Below are 22,391 nucleotides of genomic sequence, written 5' to 3' on the forward strand. Positions count from 1 at the left end.
ATCAGTAAGAGTAATACCGGTTGAGTTCCAGAATTAATCGGTGAAATGCAAGGAACCGACGTTTAAAATACAGGTTCAGACACAAGTAGTAAGCAATACATGTTCTAGCAATTGATATGCATTATTAAGTTAGGGCATTAAGTTTTTTCTAAGTAGGGGACCATTTTATGTTTGGCCTATTTCCCTAAACCGGAGATGTATATACGTAATCTCCCTTTGAACTGCTTGTAATATATGCGCAGGTAGAGCAATATTCAACCTATGTAGATTATTAAAGTACAAAAGTTCTTTTAAACTATCAAGTTGGAAGTCCTAACCTATTGGAGTCTTCTCCCCAAAATGAACCCTTATTTCTCACCGTTCGTAGCTTACAGGAACATATATAGACGACTATGTCATAATTCCGGTAAACGTTTCTACGTAATCAAAACTTTGGATACACAGTTATCGCATGCAACATATAAGTTGATATTTGCTTTACCGGCGTTCATTTTGGAATATTAGGTCTAAGGGATCCTTCGAAAGAGTCGTATTACCCAGAATTTGCTTGCCCAATACTATTAAATTCAGTAGAATATTCTAATGGTCTTACCATCAGTAATTGTGATAGGGCCAAGATAAGTGATATCTTACGTTTCTAAAAATTTCTTCAGTTCATCACTTGCTAACTCAGTAATTTGGCTATTAGAGACGACTTGACTCATAAACCGCTCTAGCCCAATACGCCTCTTAGCTAACCATTTTTTGTCAAAGTTTAAATGATCATAATCCCAACTCTTGTACCATGGAATAACAGGTGGTAACTCAGGTACCAAGTTTCTTAAATCTGGCCGTACTTCTCTTATTTTAATTAGAAGTTTACTTCTAAACCTTTCGAAATCAGAATATCTTTTATACAACTGAATCAATGGTGGTCCACCATTCATCGTTGACGTAGGATCGGATTTTAATATTAATGTCATTTTCCATACTGCAAACTTAGTGCCATTATCACCTGTTACTATTGTACAATCACTAATAATGATCTTCTTTATACCTATATTTGACATCGATATGTTCGAGATAGTATCAAAGTTATTACTCTCATTTGATATGAACGGTCTTGTTAACTCATCGGACTCCGTATCTTCATCGATCAATTTGATGGGTTCTGGAGGTAAAAAATTAACTTTATCTGTCATTTTCTCATCTGTAACCAACTTACCAATAACTGTAGAATAATAAGATGTACAAAGTACGTTAAGGATATCTTACCTTGGGTTTTCTTTTTCCTTGAGCTTTTGTTCGATATAGTTTATAGTTATTCATGACTTCGATATTCAAAACGACAAAAAATCCCTTATAAATTTCATACATCGGAGAAACTGGAATCGTTTCATAATTGCCAAGAAGTGGCAACAAAACAACTAAAAAAACCTTCAATCTTGCTTTGGAGTTTATGACAACCCAGTACGCATCAGGACATGACTCTATTTCCTATAAATCAACCTAAAATTGGATTTCCTCAATTTTTTTTATTATTTGTTTATTTATGGTAATTTCTATTTGCATATATATATTCTTTTGATTGTGGAGTTCAAAGTAAAATTATTAAATAAAATATAAACAAAAAATCATCTTACAATTTGACTTTGAAGCTATTGAAATAGAAACTTTATTTTGATGTATTATATTGCTTTCCTAATGAAAAAGAAATGGCTACTTGAATTTAATTCTAAAGAAGTAAATTCTTTATAAGCAAACCAAAGGCCATAGTTGATGCCAATGTTTAAGTATGGTCTTGAAGGAAGCACTGCCATTCTCCAAGGAACAGTCTTGAGGATAATGCTAATCTCTGAAGTTCCCGTTGATGTAATTTGTTATAGTAACTAAGTTATACTTTTTTATTATAAAAATGTGATACATTGATATTATGGACTATTATTAAAAGTATATGCATTATTATCGAACTATGTATTTTTCTTTTGAAAGTCAACCAAGTTAAATTAGATCCTGCTTTATTAGTAACTTGGGTATGATTTTTTTTAGAACTTCTTATAATAATGTTGCCATTTATTAACAAACATATTATTAATTGCACTCGTATCTAGTAATTCATCAAGAGGCATTGGAATACAAAATTTTTTATCTTCCAAACTTGATAATTGCGCCAGATCATTAAATCCAAAATGATAATTTAATAATACATTCAATGCAAATGAAAGTAGGATCTTATAGTTAACAACAACTTTCTTTGACCTATAATATTCCCAATCTTTATCCTTAAAGGATTCGACTTTAACAGGATGCTTATTAAAACATTGATTATTTGCAACAACGATGATATCGATAATCCACATAAATAATGAATGATCTATACGTTCCAAAATATTCCACCAAGTATTGTAATTCAGACAAGCACTAGTATACTCTTGTTTAAATCCTTCATCTTTCATAAGATAATGTGCCACTACCCCTCTTGAATTTAATATATTTAAATCATATTTCTCCCTACAGACATCATTGAAACAAGTTAATTGTAATAGATTGACAATCTCCCAAACTTGTTCTAATGATTGGAATGACTCACTGATTAGGAAATGATGAAACAATAATTCATCACCAGGAAGTAACCCTTGATGTGAAATTGATTTTAATTTTAATAGTAACATCAAGTCAGAAGATTTAATGATCTTACTGCTACTAACTTTTGCTTTAATCCCTTTAGAAATGATTTTTTCAATTTCAACTTCTTTACCCTTTGGGAAATCCATTTTACCTAACAATTCTGTAACATATTTATACGGTTCAATATAATTCTTAGTAATTAAACCAATTTTACTTTGTAATAACTGTGAATACATTGAATATCTAGTCTCATTACTGAATGCAGTTTCCCAAACCATTTTCTTACAACTTTGTAAAGATGAATTACGTGTCACGTCTCTTTCTAATAAAAGGATATATTTTTGTTTATTTGTTTCATCTCTTAAGATCCTCTCATCTCTTTCTTTATTTTTATCTAATTGTTCAATGGATGCCATACTCATCTTCTTAGTAATTTCCTTATCATGCATTTTTTTTTCATATATATCCTTCGGTGGTAACCAACTTGGCCTAGCTTGACTAACTAGATGCAATTTATCATTTGAAACAAGTAATAAATCCTCCATACCTTTTTGACTTGCATCTTTAAATTCAATTGGTAAACAACTAGCAGATTGAGTTCGTTCTGATAGTTTACTTTTTGATAATTTTTCAGATGAATGTAAATATACAGATGATAAATTCTTGGAGGTTTGTTGAATGTATTGGAAATCTGAAACTCGATTTATACCAGGTATAGGTGAAGTTGGCATTTCATAAAAAGCCAAAACAGATGCATTACGATCCGATGAATGATGTTTCCCTTCCTTATTGTCATCAGTATGATGATAATTATGAGAGCGTTGTTCATGATGTAAATCAGGTATTGTTTGTTTATGTACAGGCGAATTCCGAGTACTTGCTAAGGGTGTGCTATGCGGTGTTTTGGAAAGGAAAGAAGTTGTTAAAAATGAAGCCATTGGGATATTCCAAATTAAAGAGTCATCAATTTCACCTTCTTTCAATTCCAATACTTCGTCTTGTTCATCATAATATTTCTCCTTTTTCTTAATTGCCTTTCTTATTGACACTTCATGTTGTTCTCTACGCAACCTATACCTTTGAGATGGAGTTAAAGGTACTTTGTTAGCTAGAATTGCAGATGTACTGTTAGAATGACCATACAATCCCCCTCTTTGGTTTGGTAATCGTTTGGGTCCGTCCGTCATATTATTCTGTTGTGCTTTATTATTTGCATATGCTAAACCAAATCTGGTTTCATGAATATTATTATTATTATTATAATTATTGTTATTATTATTATAAGTATTATTGATATGCGATACTGATATTTGAGATTGTGCCCTCATACCATTAGAAAACAACCTCGTTGGGTTATGGTGGACTGCCATTGATTCCTCATCGATTGTACTTGTATTTTGAAGGCTTATCAAATTATGTTTCTTCTTGACCATATAAGAATGATCGATTGTTGAATCCACGTCAATGGAATCGATAGATTCATCATTATCACCGATATCTGTTGCACCTATTTCATTATCGATTGAAGATGATCTCGAGTTTAAATCTGAAGAAGTAGATGAGAATATTTCAGTAGATTTTGTAGCTATAGAATCGTTTGAGACAGGTCTTTCATTCTTAGTCATAAGTTCCTTTCTCGGTGGAGTGAAATCACCTGGATTGAACCCTATATTTTCCTCATTTGTCAGTGTCCTAAGTATATTATCACTTGGACGCCTCAGACCAAGACCTGACGCCTTACTAGAGGATACATTAAGCGAACCTTTTGGTGAGGATAGAACCTGTTTAAGTGGGGAAGTTTTCCTCGAGAAAGGTGGCCTATTAAGACCCACCTCAGTAATAACACTAGACTCTTCTACCATTGCCATGATCTTACACTATAATTAATAGAACATGTACTACTAGCACCGGAAAAAAATGTGTGTTTCAGACTCAAAATAAACCGATAATAAACTTTCGAAAACAACACAGACCAAAATATAATCTTTTGACTCGAAAACGTGTCCATATTATCCTGTAAATGTGGATCAAAAGTGACAAGAATGAAGTTTAAAAAGCTTTGTTTGTCAATTTTCCAGTTTTTTGTTGTTTTCCTCGAACCGCTAAAAACAGACGAGAGATCGAGGAAAAAAATTGCCCAAAATAGAAAAGAGGGAAAAGGACCAGCATAGGCGCGTTTCCCTTTCTGTCTCTGTTTCTGTTTTCGTCGGCTGGTGTCTCGTCCGCGGGCTCCTTTTCCTCCTCGTCCTCCTAAAATGCCCCTTCCAGATTATGTAAGAAACTTGCTGGGGGGTCAGTCTCAGTCTCAATCTCAATGTTAGAGTCTCGATCGGTCCATGGTCCACGGTCCCTGCATTTTTTTCCCTGTGGAAGGAAGGAACTGGGGCATAGTCTCAAAATCGGGGGAAAATATAAGGAGATACGCCAAGACAGCAGCAGGAAGTAACTTAAAGATGTGTGAGGTTATAACAAACAAATAAATAAATAAGAAAAATAAATAAACGAACAATCTCACTTGAATTGGTAACCAGTCGGTGGCCATATTTGATCATAGTTTCTTAGCAAGGAATTTTTAAGGGAAAGTGAACTAAGTAACGTTATTACTTATGCAAAACTTCTACGTACAGGCTTGTACTCACATGGAACACTGTAATCGTAATATGCGTCGTCTTTAATGTTATATCTATCTATCTATGAATCTATCTATGTATATAACTACAGCCTGCATGAGGGTTAGGGAAGCGACATACAAACACATAAAGAAGTTAATGACAATGCCGGTAAGGAAGGGAGAGAATATATAATCTTTTTTAAGCTGTGGTAACTGATTGTCTTGCTTACAGAGTTTGGGAATAATCAATGATCTCCATTTTCTGTAGTATGCGTTGCTGGTAATTGTTTCTCTAAAGCATGTTCTATCAGAGGAAGACTTTCATCAAACATTTGTAGTAACGTTCGTAATTCATCCAACATTTGTGGTTTTCTATCTATTCTTCTGCTTATACCAGAACTACTAAATTCGGTGTCTTGAAATATTTGCATATTAAGTGAATTGGGAGGACATTGCATTACTGTATTTGTAGAAGTTACAGTATTGTTAACATTTCCTGAGTTACTAGTTAAGGATGTATTTAAAGAAGATGATGATGCTGCGGAAAGTAAATTGGATTGTCCAGTAGATGCATTATTCAAAAGAACCGAAGTTGAACCTAATACTGTGGAATGTTCGTTTGAATTCGATGGCTTCCTAGTCGACGTACTTTGACTTCTTCTTAATCTTGCACCTAGATCTAGATTCTTTTCACTAATTGGTGTCATCGAAACAGGTACGTTGGAAGCACTGCTCGTATTGAATCCAAATTGGTTTATATTATCATGTATTTGAGAAGTTAAATTAGACGTCACTGTCGCTGAAGCTGAAGCTGGCGCTTGACTTGAATCTAGCAATTTATTTCTTAAAACACTAGTGGGCAAAGGCATTTGTAACTTTAGATTGGGATTGTTTCTTTTGAAATCACCATTTACACGACTTGTTGTTTCCTTCTCCTTAATTGGCAAAGAATACATGTTGTTATTTGTTTTCGAATTCAACGGTTGTAATAGTAAGTCTTTATTATCATCATTCGCAATAATAGGTTTCATAATAGGAGGAGGACCAAGATTAGTCAAATTTGAGGCATGAGGCTTAGAAGAACTTGGACCTGTAGGTGATCCAGTCGTTTTCTTCCCAGGTGTTGTCATTTTATTCACAAGCATTCTAGTCGGTGATGGTGTTCTATGCGATAGCTTATTATTGGATGTACTAAAATTATTGTTTGGAGCTGGTAGGATTGATGCAGATGTCGAAGTCGTAGTAACAGCTCCCACCGTTCCCTGACCTCTGCCGTCACTCCTTAAATTAGCATCTGCTGGTTTTGGAACACTATCTGCTCTATTCGTACTTTCACTTAAAGTAACTCTTCTAGAAAGTACAGGCTGCTTTTGATGCTGAGATCCTTGAGCTGTAATGGAAACAGTAGAAGCACGAGGTTTAGTAGGTAGTAAATTATTAGGTTCATTCTCTAAGGGCGTCAGAGAAGTAGCTATACTTGATGGAAGCTCTTCTGGTATCTCAATTTCTATAGAAGTTGGTGCTGTTGTAATTGCACTTGTAGGACCTTTGTTGTTGCCAGTAAATTTTGTTTGTAATATTGGTAGGGCTGATGTACTCTGGCTATAAAATGCATTACCATTTGTAAAATTCTGATGAGGGCGGGAGGTATTTGCGGCATCCATGCCTGACGATAATTGTCTTCCTTCGATAGGTGCGGCACTAATACCATTTAGTTTCATCGCTGATAAATTGCTATTGATTCTATTAATATCGGTCTCAACTGCATTGTCGTCACTAATGGGTTCATTTTCTTCAAAAAGCTCAAGCAATTGTTTCGGCGTCTTTGTTTCTACTTTCTTTCCTGTTGCAAATTCAGTGTTATGTGTCATATTATTATTTGTAGTATGTGTCCCACCCATAGGCCTCGTCCTTATATTTTCCGTTGTATTAAGCTGTGTCAGAGGCGCATTTAGAGTTGAATTATGATGGACGGTACCTGGTTGATGTTTGCCAATCGTTGTACTTTGATAAAATGACTTCCCATTCTTGTTAGTCGGATGATAATAATATTGTTCTTCATCAGGATATGCATAATTAAAGTGTTCTTGCTGACCATCCGCTGACCAATCAACCGTTGCCTCTTCGGGAATCGCATCTATGTTGATATTATTCTCTATAATATACTCACTCGAGCTCAACGAATCGAAATCCCATTTCACATCAACATTTTCTTCCTCGTCAATATTTTTATCTATGGATTTATTTTCAGTAACAGTATTATCAGTATTATCAGATGTTTCTTTTCTACTTTTTTTATTATCTGCTTTTTCCTCTTCAGGTAGCGCACCTTCCTCCTTCAATGTTTTATTTCTGTCCCTAAATAATAGATATCTGGAAATCAGTTCTTTCAAAATTGACACTGGCGTAAGTTTGTGAGCCTTTATGAATTTAGTCTTTAAGAGATCTTCGGCAGACATCCTTTCTTTCGGATCTTCGTCTAAACATAACGCAACGAACTCTTTCAATAATGGAGAATAATTTCGGCCTTCCAATCTCGGCGGCTTTGATTTTGTAATTAGTTGCATGGCTCTTAGGGCTTCTATTTCACAATAAGGTGGATTACCAGTAGCAATTTCGTATGTGGTGATCCCAAGTGACCATATATCCACTTTAGTGTCATAATATACGCCTTCCATTATAACTTCTGGAGCCATCCAATAAGGTGTACCTGCCATTGTTTGCCTTCTTTTCGTAGATTGGTTTAATTGTGCAGCGACACCAAAATCACATAATTTTATCGATCCTTCATTGGTAATCAAGACATTAGCTGCTTTAATATCACGATGTATGATGTTATCCTTATGTATATATTTTAATGCAATAAGTATTTCCCTTGTAATAACTCCAATATATTTTTCATCAATCTTACCAGGTCGTAGTAATGTACGTAAGGAACCACCTGCACAATATTCCATTATGATCCACAAGCTTGTATCTTTCAAATATGAACCATAATAACGGGTAATATTAGGTAATTGTTTTAAAGAGGCTAAAAATTGGATTTCTCTTTGAACATCTTCTACCTCATCTTCATCAGAATCAAGGTTCAATACTTTGATTGCATATATTTGTTTTGTCTTAACATGATAACCTTTATATACAATCCCGAATTTACCTCGACCGATAACTTCTGTCCTTCTAAATACTGAATTTATATCCTTGTCTGCTGGTAATCGAGCATGGCTGGGTAAAGTTTGTTGTTGTTGTTTTGAAACCCCATTTTGGATAGGTGTTCCTGAACTAGATGTAAAACTAGCCTTTCTCATTTTAAAGCTTAACTAGCTATAACAAAGTTATGTCCTCTAACGAAATGCAGATAGGAATAATGATGACTAGGAAAACGAAGTATCGTTTCCTTGTAGTATGCGTTGTTTTTTGCGCAGAGCGAATTCACAAACAAGTGATGTCTTGTCAGTATCCTTCAAATAAGTTAATGAAACCACGATCTATTACGGATGATTCTTTTGAATGGTTCCTGTTCGACCTTTATGTGTTATTAGACAGTTCCATTGTTTATTGGTTTGGATCTACATATTTTCATCTTCGTCGGCAAATTTCACCAAAATTCGGAAATTTGACACTGCCGCTCGCTAACGTAACTTTTACGAAGTGGACCAAACTAACTATTCATCTATTATGTTTTAGCAAAATTTACTGACTTGGTAAACTAGATTTACAGTATGTAGTTGCTATTAATGTGAGATTAAGGTAAGAATTGAGAAGAGCTAGTCTATCTCTTTCTTGGTGATTACTTTATCCTGTCGTGGAGATTTGCTGTTTTTTAGGGTTTGCTAACTGCTGAAGACTGCGATCTGTGGGAGAAAGAAACTGACCACATAACAGATAGATCTACATCATTGAATCGTAGTTACCATGTGGAGTGTCATATATTTCACGTTTTGTTCTCTTTTGTTTTTTGTGAATGGTAGAGCAAAGGAACTGCAAAATCAAACTAACGTACCAGCAATACTTTTCTCATATAAACGATCACCAGGAATTTCAGACCATCAAAAAAATTATGACCTTGCTTTGAATTTACCAGTTTCTGACTTCATGAATACTAGTGAAGAATTACTAGATCATTGTAATTCCAATGCATACGTTTTTATCAATCAACCAGGTTTGAGGAAACTGGATTTCCTAGATTTTAAGAAGCATTTCATATTTTTACAAAAGTATATTTATCAAAGTTCCAATGCTCTCAAATTTGAAAAAGTTGATATACTTCCAAACGACACATTCCATAAATTAATGGAGCATGTAAAAGATAAATGCGATATTAAGAAGACTATCAAAATAAAAGGGAACGTTACCGAGGATTTTGAACCATATTATGATGTGGACAGAAGAGTGATACGAATTGACTATCCACCATTACCTTTAGAACGAGAAGAAAGACAACATGCCATCGAATCGTATGACTTGTTCTTAAGGTTTGTTCTTGCTCAACTCCCTTCTCCTGAATTAACTGTCATCTACACGTCATTGGAACCTGGTGAAGTAGATCCATTGGAATCCATTATTCCTGTGGAGATATTCCCAGAAATTTTTAAAAACAAGATTGACGAGGAGAAAAATGATAGAATCAAAGAACCTGAACCAGTGTTTAATGAATTCCGTCCTAGATTTCTTGGAATGACTTCAAAATATATTTCTATCTTTGATCCTGATTTTATAAAGGAAAATATCGTATTGTTGCAAGGTATAGTTACTTCAGTTGTAGGCTTTATTATGGTTCAGGTTTTTCTTTATCTACGGAAGGATACAGAACAAGTTAAAATCGACAGTAAAAACGTCGTCGAGAAAGAACCACGTATGAATGAACTGAAAACCAAGACCAGAAGCACTGCGGAAAATAATAATGAAGAAGTTGTTACCAGAAAAAAATATGAGCAATGATCGTGTATGCTCTATATATTATAGTATAATATAATATAGGCTAACCATACATAAGTAATAAAATATCGACAAACGTCAGTGTCATCTTGGAGACAGCCCCGGGTAACATTGTATGTACTTTTACAAGGCATATTTCTTCATTTCGAGATATTGAACTATTTTCTTACTAAGTTAATAGGTAGATAGTGGTGAGTGGAAAAGGTTTCTCTAGTGAAGACACTATTCATCTGTATCAGATACCATTCTCCTGGTTATACTCACCTCATCAAACAGGCAAATTTTAGACAATTAGCTATGAATGCCAGCGCAACTTTGAATGTATTTAAATTATTGTACAATCCACGACTATGTATGCCACAATTAACCGTGCCCACATTCAATCAGTTACCAATTCCCTTAGCTCCAGCAATAAAAGCCATTGTGATAGATAAAGATAATTGCATTTCATATCCCCATGATGATAAAATATGGCCACAATATAATACCAAATGGGAACAATTGAAAACTCAATATCCAGGTAAAGCTTTGCTAATAGTAAGTAACAGTGCAGGTTCATCGGATGACATTGCTCATAAGGAGGCCAAAATTTTAGAAGATAGAACTGGTGTTACCGTTTTGAGACATTCAACGAAGAAGCCAGGTTGTAAAGATGAGATACTGGCACATTTTATTGATAACAAAATCATTGAGCATCCAAATGAAGTGGCAGTTATCGGTGATCGACTTTTCACAGATATTATGATGTCTAATATGATGAATTCATATGGGGTATGGATAAAGGATGGAGTTGTGCCGTCTAATGGCCCCATATCGAAAATAGAAAAAATGCTTTATACATTCATGAACAAATGATACTCCTGTCCATATGAGTAAACATACAGAAAGAAAGGAACTCTTTAAAAGCATATTACATTTGTTTCAACTAGCTACTTTGCTATAAACCTTTGGAATTTCATCTAAAAAAATACTTGTTTAATTATTGTGATAATATTTTTAGAATGATACTTGATGAACGACGGGCGGTACTGGTTGATTCGGTATTAGACTCGAACAAAATCAAGATTCAGTGCGTCTACGAAGGGTTACAGGTCCCAAGATGAGATGAACATAGATTGAGACTTATGGAGAAGGTTTACAAGGGAAGGGAATGTGTCTACAAGTAATTATTACAGCCCTAGGACTAAAGAAATAATTTGTACGTAAAATAAGCAAGCTAGAAAATATTACTTTAAATTACAACACTTTGTGTGACGCTATACCATTCATATTCTAGATTGTACTTATTGAATTTTACAGTGACAAAAAAAAATGTTGGTAAAAATTGCTCCTGGGGAGGTTCGAACTCTCGACCTTCAGATTATGAGACTGACGCTCTTCCTACTGAGCTACAGAAGCTATTTAATAAATGTTTTGGTTTAAGTTTTTGGATGTTGTTAGGAAAAAATCACATATGTTTTTCCAACGTCATCATTATGAACCAGTATTTTTTCGTAATCCGCTATATTGGGAACATGCCTTGTTAATAACTTGTTACAGAAGTAACTAATCCCTTTTTCCTATTATTTTCTTAATAGTCATTTTTTTATCTGAGGTTTTTTTTGCTAAATTAGGTTGAATTAGTTTCCTTCAGAGTTATTGAAGAGATCCGGAACACATTTGATCCTATAAGATACATCCCCCTTCCACATGGAAGGAGAATTTCAAATATTTTTCTAACGTTTTTTTATATAATTTCTGGTAATCTTGGCTAAGATATGGAAGTACGTACATCAATACTTGTAGTATTGAGTCAACTACGGGAGTTAAGTCCTTGTTTTTTTTACGAAAAGGATAATCATCCTGGGAAACATGAAACTTAACCTGTGCTATGGGAAAAAATATCATAATGATAAGAACGCGACATCAAAAGTGTTGAAGTAGTAAAAGGTATGGAGTTAGGAAGTGTAGATATATATGCATACGAATATGAATATGAATATGAATATGAATGTGAATGTAAATCAATGTCAGTGTCGCATTTGCAAACAAACGAGCAAACAAACAAACAGGCAAACAAACAGAGACAGAGATGAGACAGAGAGACAGAGAGACATACATTGTGCAGTTTTCTTGTTTTTCGCTTTTGGACACGATGCCGCCGCGCGAAATTCTGGAATTTTCCTAGCGATCTCTTTAAGTAAACCATTATGTTATTCAAGAAAATAACACGGTTTCGATTTCAAATTACTGTTGGACATTAAATCTTAGATTAGAAGACAAGCATTACATGAAGGTCCAAGGTTCACAGGACTTCTGAGGGTAATATTTTTCGAGGAATCCATCACCGCAGCAAATACTAATCACTACCTCATGTCGCAGTATAATATCGCCTCGAATATGTCTAGCTTATCGCTAGATCCATCAGTCGGCACTCCAACAACCAAAAAGCATAAGAGGCCAACAAGAGCCTTCCATAACTTTGGCTTGCCTGGAAGTGCTGCTGAATCCCCAACAGCAACCCCAACTTTGAACCATCAAGAATCATTTACTGGGACACCTCAAATCGGTACTTTTGCTCCAAGACATTTTAGTGTTTCAGAAACAGTCGCTGGGGCCACAGATCAATATACAGTATCATCACCATATTTGGCTTCGAACCCAGAGTTGAGTCCTCCTAATGCTACCTCCCATTTTGTTCCTATGCAAAGATTAGAAGAACAAATCAAGTATCTTTCATGTGTTTTCGAAACAACAAAAAATTCCGTCCCACCTTTACCTACTACCCAATTCTACTGCGCCGATCAAGGCTCCTGTGACCCGCGTCTAATGAATCTATCTATGTATAATATACCGGAAGATAATCATTTAAGATCAGCTACAAAATTACCATTAGGTTTAACAGTCCAACCATTTGCAAAATTAATTCCCGATGAACCAATCCCGCTTGTAGGTAATGCATCCAGTTCTGAAATTCCCCCATTACGTTGTAAACGTTGTCGTGCCTACGCTAATCCTGGGTTCCATTTCCAATATGACAGTAAAGTAGTTTGTAACATTTGCAAAGTTGAAATGCAAATTCCTAACGAACATATCTTAAATGCTGAAGGATTGAGAGTCGATTTCAATACTAGTATTGAATTAGCTAGAGGCGCTGTTGATTTCTTGGCTCCAAAAAGTTACAATGCTACTGATGCTGCTCCCCTTCCTTTACATTACGCTTTCCTTATTGACGTTTCCACTCATGCTAATGAAAATGGTAGCTCCTTAGCTGTCTTGGAAGCTGTAAGAGAAACTATAGAATATATTAGAGAAAATCAAACCGAATGTAAGATTGGTATTATTGCTTATGATAATAAATTAAGATTTTATAATCTAAGATCTGAATTACAATTAGCTCAAGAGTACATCGTGACAGAATTAGATGATTGCTTCCTACCATTTTATGAAGGTTTATTCGTTAAACCTGAAAATTCAATGACTGTCATTAATGACACGTTAGCGAAAATTGGAGATTTTATTCGTAACGATAAATATAATCATTCTCCATATAATTGTTATGGTTCCGCATTACAAGCTGCTCAATTAGCATTAAATATAGTGACAGGGAGACAAGGTGGTAAAATTATTGCATCATTGAATTCTTTACCAAATATTGGCAATGGTAATCTATATATAAGAAAGGATGATGCAACTAAACGTACTTTGAAATGTGACAATGAGTTTTATGTGAAATTATCAGAAAAATTATTAAGATCTTATATCTCTGTTGATTTGTTTGTCACTTCCAGTGCATTCGTTGAAATGGTAAGCGTTGGACGTCCAGTCTTAGTCACTAATGGTATTTTGAAATATTATCCACAGTTCCGTGGTGACGCATACTCCACTGCTGTTGCTGCAGATATGGTTCAAAATGTCTCTAATATTATTGGTTATCAAGCTTTAATGAAAGTTCGTTGTTCAGCTGGGTTATCCGTAAATCAATATTATTCCGAATCAGTTGATTATACAGACCGTGATCCAATGATTCCAGTCCTAACAAGGGACACAACTATTGATGTATTATTGAAATATGACGAAAAATTAAAAGTTGGAACAGACATGTCTTTCCAAACAGCTGTATTGTACACTGATTTGAATGGTATTAGAAAAATTCGTTCCATTAATTGCACAGGTGGCGTCTCCAATAACATCCGTGAAGTATTCAAATTTATTGATCAAAACTCTGTTATGAGAATTATGATAAACGATATCTTGAGAACGCTTGGTGATTGTGATTTCCCAAAAATAAGACAGATTATCGATGATAAGATTGTTGATATTTTGACACAATATCGAGGGTTAGTCAATGGTAATTCTGCATCACAATTAGTTTTACCAGATTCATTAAAAACTTTACCTACATACATGTTATGCTTTGAGAAAAGTGAATTAATGAAACCAAATAATCAAAGTACTCGCGGTAATAACCGTATTAATGACTTAATGAAATATTCGACTTTAAATAGTGCCCAATTATCATTCAAATTATATCCTCAAATTATCCCATTCCATGTTTTACTCGAAGAAACTGATTTAACATTTTACGATGCTAACGATAAATTATTACAAATACAACCAACTTCCAAAGATAGTTTATCTGTTCTTGATGGGTTTGGGAATTTGTTAGATGGTGGATGTTACTTTATTTTTGATGGGGAAACAGTATACCTATGGTTTAACCATAATACTAACAAGATGCTACTGGAAGACTTATTAGGTGTGGATCCAACATTAAATATCAATCAAATAACGTTGTTCGGTGGTTGTTTACCTGAAACAGGTACGGAAATAAATCAAAAGGCATTCAACGTCATCAAGAATTGGTGTCAAATAGTTGGTAAGACATCATTACCACTCGTATTATTAAGACCTGGTGTTGATAATTATTGTTCCGAAGTCCTTGGTCATGTTTTAGTGGAAGATAAGACCGTCAATATGGTGGATTCTACCTCTAATTATTTTATTACACTACATTCGAAGATTCAGGCTAAATTGAATAAACAAGATTTCATCAAGATCTCTACACCTACTACAAGGACTACTGATACCCTTCATCAAGATTTTGTTCAATTTTAACATTTTACATATTAAAAGTGATACATAATGATCGGAAAAGAGAAAAGTTGACATTTAAAGAAATATTAAAAAAAACAAAGCAAACAACACGGAAGGAAGAAAATATTGTACATAAACATTATATAGACTACTATACAAAGGAAAAATTACACTGTGGAATATTAACGTTATTTTAAGAGAGAATATTTTTTATATAGAGACAACTTTTTCGATCGTCATATGAACTTTCTCAATTCAGTTTGATATAGTAACAGTCTGGCTTAGACATCTATTTTTCCAGCTAGAGACTTTAACCTTAATTGGGATTGTACCTCCCTTGTAAAGATGATCTATATTAGTGTTATTTTGAGGTTATCCAACGCCGCACGACCAGACGTAAAAACAATTTGGATTTGGATGGGAAAAACTGTATAAAAACAGGAAAGGTAGATTGAAACTCCAGGCGGTACATCTGGTCATGCTTCGCCAACAATATAATAAGGAGGTAGAGCTATTGATCAAACGTTAAATTAAGAGCCGGTAGCAACTTTAAAAGTCGTTAGTACGAAATAGGAGCAATATTTCAAAGGAGTCCCAAGAAGAATAGTGGTTATTCTATGAATCTTTCAGTTTACAATTTTGAAATTTGGTGTTAAGTAAGCCTTCCTTCTTCAGATGTAGGCGGGACGCCTTACGAAGTCAGTGGTATTATTATGTTCACTAAATATATTGGATTACGTACTTAAATATGACGGTGATGACTGGGCATCTTGTCGACGTCCCTGTAGCGCCACACACTTGTATTACAACTAACTCCCCTCTTTGGCGCCACATAAAACCCAAGTATTCCACCGAAATGAAAAATTTAGTCATCGACATGAGAACAGAGAATCCATTGTAAGATAAGCTGTTCAGCCAAGGTAGTGATAAATGGAAGCCATAATGAAACTAACCATGGACTGAACATGATGTAAGAAATTGGGAACAGAAGCCACCCTTGGATTACATTATTGCAAAAACTGGTCGCCGTCATTCAGCTAATCTTAATAATGACTAGTAACCCCTTGTTTGGATTTATATCTATAGACAGTATATTTTGATTTATATTTAACCTGTCTATTATATATATACGTACTCTTATAACAACAGAACTAACACCTTTCATAAATTTAAGGAAACCAAGCTCAAGTGAAGTTAGCTCACTGTTGAAATTTAAGCAAAAACACACATAACACTATCCAATTTAAAAAATCAATACAGCACTATTTCTAAGTTCCCTCTTGAATTTAATACTTCAAAGTTATCTACAAGAAGAGATACAAGATTTACAACAATAAACTTTGCACCTGCTATACGAAAATACTAAAACAAAATGTCTAAAGCAAATCCGGAAAATGTTGCCGCTTTAAATTCGGAACAACGAGCAACAATGAATTCAATCTCTTCAAATGAAAAATCGGAAAATCAAACAATGCCCACTACGGGAAGAGACTCCGGGTACGGCACATCTGCGGTTAATCCCAAAGAGTCACTTGACCAAGATAATGAAGACTTGAAAACATTACAAAAGGAAGCTGATGAACAACTTGAAAGTAAATCTAAAAAGGATTTGATCTTTGTGTCAATATGCTGCCTTATGGTTTCATTTGGTGGGTTCATATTTGGTTGGGATACAGGTACTATATCAGGGTTTGTTAACCAAACTGATTATGTTAGAAGGTTTGGACAAACAAGATCAAATGGTTCCCATTATTTAAGTAATGTAAGAATGGGGTTGCTAGTCTCTATTTTCAATGTTGGCGCTGCTATTGGTGGTGTAATGTTAGCAAGAACAGGTGATATGTGGGGCAGAAGATTAGGGTTGATAACAGTGGTTTCAATATATACTGTAGGTATTGTTATTCAAATTGCTTCAATTGATAAATGGTTTCAGTATTTTATTGGAAGAATCATTTCAGGGTTAGGTGTTGGTGGTATTGCCGTTTTAGCCCCCATGTTAATTTCAGAGGTTGCACCTAAACAATTGAGAGGTACATTAGTATCATGTTATCAATTGATGATCACATTAGGTATCTTTTTAGGATACTGTTCCAATTTTGGTACCAAGAATTATTCCAATTCTGTACAATGGAGAGTTCCATTAGGTTTATCTTTTGCATGGGCCCTTTTCATGATTGGAGGTATGCTTATGGTTCCTGAATCTCCCAGGTATTTAGTCGAAGTGGGTCGGTTGGAAGATGCAAAAAGGTCACTTTCAAAAACAAATAAAGTTGAGGTAAATTCTCCCTTTGTTACACTAGAAATGGAGAAATTTGAAGCATCAGTCGAAGCTGAACGGTTGGCTGGTACTGCAAATTGGAACGAATTAGTTACAGGTAGACCAGCCATGTTCAAGCGTACAGTTATGGGTATGATGATCCAATCCCTGCAACAATTAACAGGTGCAAATTATTTCTTTTATTACGGTACAACTATTTTTAGAGCAGTTGGGTTAGAAGATTCCTTTGAAACATCAATCGTCTTAGGGGTTGTCAATTTTGTGTCTACATTCTTTGCTCTATATTTTGTTGATCATTATGGTCGTCGTACCTGCTTACTTTGGGGGTGTGTTGGGATGATTTGCTGCTACGTGGTTTATGCATCAGTTGGTGTAACAAGATTATGGCCTAATGGTCAATCCCAACCATCTTCAAAAGGTGCAGGTAATTGTATGATTGTCTTCGCCTGTTTCTTTATATTCTGTTTCGCCACTACTTGGGCCCCAATTGCATATGTTGTCACATCTGAAATTTATCCATTGAGAGTAAGAGGGAAAGCTATATCAGTGGCTACTGCATGTAACTGTATGTGGGGTTTCTTAATTAGTTTCTTTACGCCATTCATTACGGGTGCAATCAATTTCTATTATGGTTATGTTTTTATGGGTTGTATGGTTTTTGCTTATTTCTTCGTTTTCTTCCTTGTTCCAGAAACAAAGGGATTAACTCTAGAAGAAGTTAATGAAATGTATGAAGAGGGTGTATTGCCTTGGAAGTCGGCATCCTGGGTTCCTCCCTCTAGGAGAGACGTGGATTATAATGTTGAAGAATTGAAGACCGATGACCGACCAGCATACAAAAAGATATTTTCAAAGAATCAATCAGGGAATGAAGGTAAACCAGCATTTTATAAAAACATATTTTCAAGAAACAAGTAGTTACTACGTAATCTATATAGCTTAGGTAATATTTCTGTAACGTTGTAGTTTTTATTTTTGAATATAAAGTTCCGTTCGTACACATATTTGCTTGAAACGCATACAACTTAACTTTGCATTGGATTGTTAGCCACATTATTCGTTTATTTTTTTTGCACCTAGCTAATAGATTGATTTTTTTCAGTTATATCCGCCAGTTCCTTATGGTAAGGACGTCCATTTATGTCCTGCTCTGACCATAATATCTACAAATTGTTGGTAGTCTCTATTGGATATATAATGGATTTGCCAATATAAATGCTATGGATCATTGTAATCTAAAGATGAAAACTTAGAAAATCGCCTGGCCTAATTGGATTAACAAATGATCAAATTCGCTCCCAACTATATTAGATATTGAAGAATATATCAATGGCTAGTCGCCTACCTAAAAACGTCAGTCTTTTAACAATAAATATATTTTATATAGCTTAAAAGAATAAAAACTCTAAGCAAGCATTTTCCTCACTATCCTTTATACATAACATATTTTCCTTCTTTCAATTCTGAATTTCATAACAAAATATTCGAAGATCCATGACTTTTTACACACACTAAATATTCGTAGTTTAATAATGCTTTACATAGGCTGTGCTCAGGTGAGATGTAGCAAATTCCAGCAAAATCTAACTATACCGTGATTAATGAGTCGGCTCATAGATAGACGGTTATATTTCGTTATAGTGCTAAGTTATCATTAATAACAATATGCGCAGTCTCCTTCCGCGATTTCGGTATACCTTATACCGTACACACATTGCGATATGCTCTACCCACTTACATAGAGTGCGGTGACATTAGAAAAAGGTAATAACCTTGTTTCGTTCTTCATTTGATTTATTTCGCGTAAGACCTCCCCAGATTTAATTATTCATCTTTTCTTTTTCCTTCTTGCTTGGCGGGCCAGTTATTGTAACGAACAGAAGGTCGTATAGTTTGCTTCTTGAATTTGGAAACACTGGTTGTGTGATCCAACTTGAAATAACCTTACCTACGTATATGAGACAATATTGTGTACAAATAAGTCCTTCGTGCCTCGGTTTCTTTGACTTAAAAAGTTTTCAGCAATAGTGTACGTTCGTTCTTACATAATTTCATTATCCCAAAAGGTATGACAAAGACTAGTGGGTAGGAAAACTATAAAGGACATGGAATAACTATGGGGGCTACGGGGAGTACTCTGCCCAAAATTTACAACCGCTTTGACAATGAAAACTGCGGAGTAAATTTCTTTTTTCTAGTATTTTGCTTAGGATTTCAAATTTGGAGAATCTCATGAACGATTTTGCCTGAAAACGCGAAGTTTTTCCATTTTTTCCATTACTGCAGGGGCTTCTTATGTGGGTGTTTGGAATTTCCCCGAAATGTTTCTTTTTTCAAAAAAACAGGATATTTTCCCGCTGGGGCCCCGTATTTCTCCCCATTATTTTCTGCGTCTTCTTCTGGGGCTCCACCGGAAATCCCGCGTTTAAAACAATTATTTGTCATGGACATTTTTGACATTTCGGAATAAATGCAGTGGCGTTCCAAAAGTTTGCTGCGGATATCTCTCAGAAGGCTCTCCACTTTCGGCTCTTTTTTGTTTTTTCCTCGTTCTTCCGTCAAAAAAGTTTAATTTTCCAGTTTATTTTCTTTTTGAAAATTTGCTTAAGTATCTATGCAGCACCGGAAATACTGTGGAGAATCTTGTTGTTCCATTTGTACTGTGGTTTCTTTGTATTCCTACTCGACCTTTTCTTTTTTTGTCATTCATCAACTTTCTTTCACCAAAACACGCTTTTTTCTTATTTCTCGAACAATTTTTGAAATTTTGCTTTCCAAAAAATAGAGATATAAATACTGGAGGGATTCTTCTTTTTACTCCACATTCATTTCAAATCTTTCCTTTTAAAATTTAAATCTAAAGAAAAAAAACCCAAGAAAACATTCAATTGTCTTTCAATACAATAAATTAATATATTATGTCTGAAGCTGTTGAACATCAAGTTGACAGCGTTGCTGAAAATACACCTGTTGACGTTATGTCTCCAGTTCAATCTGCTACTCCATCTGGTCTATCTACTCCATCTAACAAAGCTGATAGAGATGATGGCAAAGAATATGGTGAAGATGGTGAAGAATTCGAAGCTGTTGCTGAAATTCCAAAGAAACCAGCCTCTGCTTACATTACTGTTTCCATTATGTGTATTATGATCGCCTTTGGTGGTTTCGTTTTCGGTTGGGATACTGGTACTATTTCTGGTTTCGTTGCTCAAACTGATTTCTTAAGAAGATTTGGTCAAAAGCATCATGACGGTTCTCATTATTTATCTAAGGTTAGAATGGGTTTAGTTGTCTCTATTTTCAATATCGGTTGTGCCATTGGTGGTATTATTTTGTCTAAAGCTGGTGATATGTATGGTCGTAAAATGGGTTTGATTATCGTTGTTGTTATTTACGTTGTTGGTATCATCATTCAAATTGCTTCCGTTAAGGCTTGGTACCAATATTTCATCGGTAGAATTATTTCCGGTATGGGTGTTGGTGGTATTGCTGTCTTATCCCCAATGTTGATTTCTGAAGTCTCTCCAAAACATTTAAGAGGTACTTTGGTTTCCTGTTACCAATTGATGATTACCTTAGGTATTTTCTTAGGTTACTGTACTAATTACGGTACAAAGAACTATTCTAACTCTGTTCAATGGAGAGTTCCATTAGGTTTATGTTTCGCTTGGGCTATCTTCATGATTGGTGGTATGACCAAGGTTCCAGAATCTCCAAGATACCTAATTGAAAAGGGTTTAGTCGAAGAAGCTAAACGTTCTATCGCTTTATCTAACAAGGTTGGTGTTGATGACCCAGCTGTTATGACTGAAGTTGAAAACTTACAAAGTGGTGTCGAAGCTGAAAGATTAGCTGGTAATGCTTCTTGGGGTGAATTATTCTCTACTAACACCAAAATTTTCCAACGTTTAATTATGGGTTGTATGCTTCAATCTTTACAACAATTGACTGGTGATAACTATTTCTTCTACTACGGTACTACTGTTTTCAAGGCTGTTGGTATGGAAGATTCCTTTGAAACTTCTATTGTTTTAGGTATTGTCAATTTCGCTTCTACTTTCGTTGGTATTTTCTTAGTCGAAAGATACGGTCGTCGTACTTGTTTATTATGGGGTGCTGCTACCATGACTGCTTGTATGGTTGTCTTCGCTTCTGTTGGTGTCACTAGATTATGGCCAAACGGTAAAGACAACGGTTCTTCCAAGGGTGCTGGTAACTGTATGATTTGTTTCACTTGTTTCTATTTATTCTGTTTCGCTACTACATGGGCTCCAATTCCTTTCGTTGTTAACTCTGAAACTTTCCCATTGAGAGTCAAGTCTAAGTGTATGTCTGTTGCTCAAGCTTGTAACTGGTTGTGGGGTTTCTTGATTGGTTTCTTCACTCCATTTATTAGTGGTGCTATTGATTTCTACTACGGTTACGTTTTCATGGGTTGTCTATGTTTCTCATACTTCTACGTCTTCTTATTCATTCCAGAAACCAAGGGTTTAAGTTTGGAAGAAGTCAATACCATGTGGGAAGAAGGTGTCTTACCATGGAAGTCTGCTGAATGGGTCCCACCTTCTAGAAGAGGTGCTGAGTACAATGCCGAAGACATGGCCAAGGATGACAAACCATTATTTAAGAGAATGTTTGGTAGAAAGTAATCCTTTTGAACTTCGCATTTAAAAAGCATTTATTTTGCATTTGGTAATTTTAATATATAACTTGTAATCTTTTATTTCATCTAATTTTTTTAACGTCTTTATGAATAACATAAAAGTAAATTATAAACAATCATGCTTATAGATTATATAACAAAAAATCTAGATTTTTACTTTTATTTTAACAATTATTTTATTTTGCTAAACCACATTTAATGTGAAAACATCCTATGAA

The 22,391-nt window shown here is 34.8% G+C and overlaps 8 protein-coding genes and 1 non-coding gene across 9 annotated transcripts; 5 read left to right on the forward strand and 4 right to left on the reverse strand.

The window, feature by feature from the left end:
- Positions 1-629: 629 nt before the first annotated feature.
- YPT35 (Ypt35p) lies at positions 630-1,181 on the reverse strand (the record flags this gene model as incomplete). The annotated part of the gene is made up of 1 exon (XM_003669024.1): positions 630-1,181. One exon carries the CDS (start codon positions 1,179-1,181, stop codon positions 630-632), a length of 552 nt encoding a protein of 183 aa, XP_003669072.1.
- An 843-nt stretch (positions 1,182-2,024) lies between these two features.
- On the reverse strand, positions 2,025-4,475 carry SBE22 (Sbe22p; the record flags this gene model as incomplete). The annotated part of the gene is made up of 1 exon (XM_003669025.1): positions 2,025-4,475. The coding sequence occupies one exon, from the start codon at positions 4,473-4,475 to the stop codon at positions 2,025-2,027; it is 2,451 nt and encodes an 816-aa protein (XP_003669073.1).
- Positions 4,476-5,463: 988 nt separating this feature from the next.
- KIC1 (putative serine/threonine protein kinase KIC1) lies at positions 5,464-8,526 on the reverse strand (the record flags this gene model as incomplete). The annotated part of the gene is made up of 1 exon (XM_003669026.1): positions 5,464-8,526. One exon carries the CDS (start codon positions 8,524-8,526, stop codon positions 5,464-5,466), a length of 3,063 nt encoding a protein of 1,020 aa, XP_003669074.1.
- A 607-nt stretch (positions 8,527-9,133) lies between these two features.
- Positions 9,134-10,159, forward strand: BIG1 (Big1p; the record flags this gene model as incomplete). The annotated part of the gene is made up of 1 exon (XM_003669027.1): positions 9,134-10,159. One exon carries the CDS (start codon positions 9,134-9,136, stop codon positions 10,157-10,159), a length of 1,026 nt encoding a protein of 341 aa, XP_003669075.1.
- A 294-nt stretch (positions 10,160-10,453) lies between these two features.
- Positions 10,454-11,011, forward strand: GEP4 (phosphatidylglycerophosphatase; the record flags this gene model as incomplete). Its single annotated transcript, XM_003669028.1, has 1 exon — positions 10,454-11,011. The coding sequence occupies one exon, from the start codon at positions 10,454-10,456 to the stop codon at positions 11,009-11,011; it is 558 nt and encodes a 185-aa protein (XP_003669076.1).
- Positions 11,012-11,481: 470 nt separating this feature from the next.
- Positions 11,482-11,554, reverse strand: NDAI0Ctrna1M. The gene has a single exon. It is a non-coding gene; the product is annotated as a tRNA-Met (tRNA).
- A 954-nt stretch (positions 11,555-12,508) lies between these two features.
- On the forward strand, positions 12,509-15,253 carry SFB3 (Sfb3p; the record flags this gene model as incomplete). Its single annotated transcript, XM_003669029.1, has 1 exon — positions 12,509-15,253. The coding sequence occupies one exon, from the start codon at positions 12,509-12,511 to the stop codon at positions 15,251-15,253; it is 2,745 nt and encodes a 914-aa protein (XP_003669077.1).
- A 1,351-nt stretch (positions 15,254-16,604) lies between these two features.
- Positions 16,605-18,428, forward strand: HXT5 (hexose transporter HXT5; the record flags this gene model as incomplete). Its single annotated transcript, XM_003669030.1, has 1 exon — positions 16,605-18,428. One exon carries the CDS (start codon positions 16,605-16,607, stop codon positions 18,426-18,428), a length of 1,824 nt encoding a protein of 607 aa, XP_003669078.1.
- A 2,000-nt stretch (positions 18,429-20,428) lies between these two features.
- On the forward strand, positions 20,429-22,159 carry NDAI0C01750 (sugar porter family MFS transporter; the record flags this gene model as incomplete). Its single annotated transcript, XM_003669031.1, has 1 exon — positions 20,429-22,159. The coding sequence occupies one exon, from the start codon at positions 20,429-20,431 to the stop codon at positions 22,157-22,159; it is 1,731 nt and encodes a 576-aa protein (XP_003669079.1).
- Positions 22,160-22,391: the final 232 nt, after the last annotated feature.

The sequence above is a fragment of the Naumovozyma dairenensis genome, chromosome 3, assembly GCF_000227115.2.
Source record: "Naumovozyma dairenensis CBS 421 chromosome 3, complete genome".
NCBI lineage: Eukaryota > Fungi > Ascomycota > Saccharomycetes > Saccharomycetales > Saccharomycetaceae > Naumovozyma > Naumovozyma dairenensis.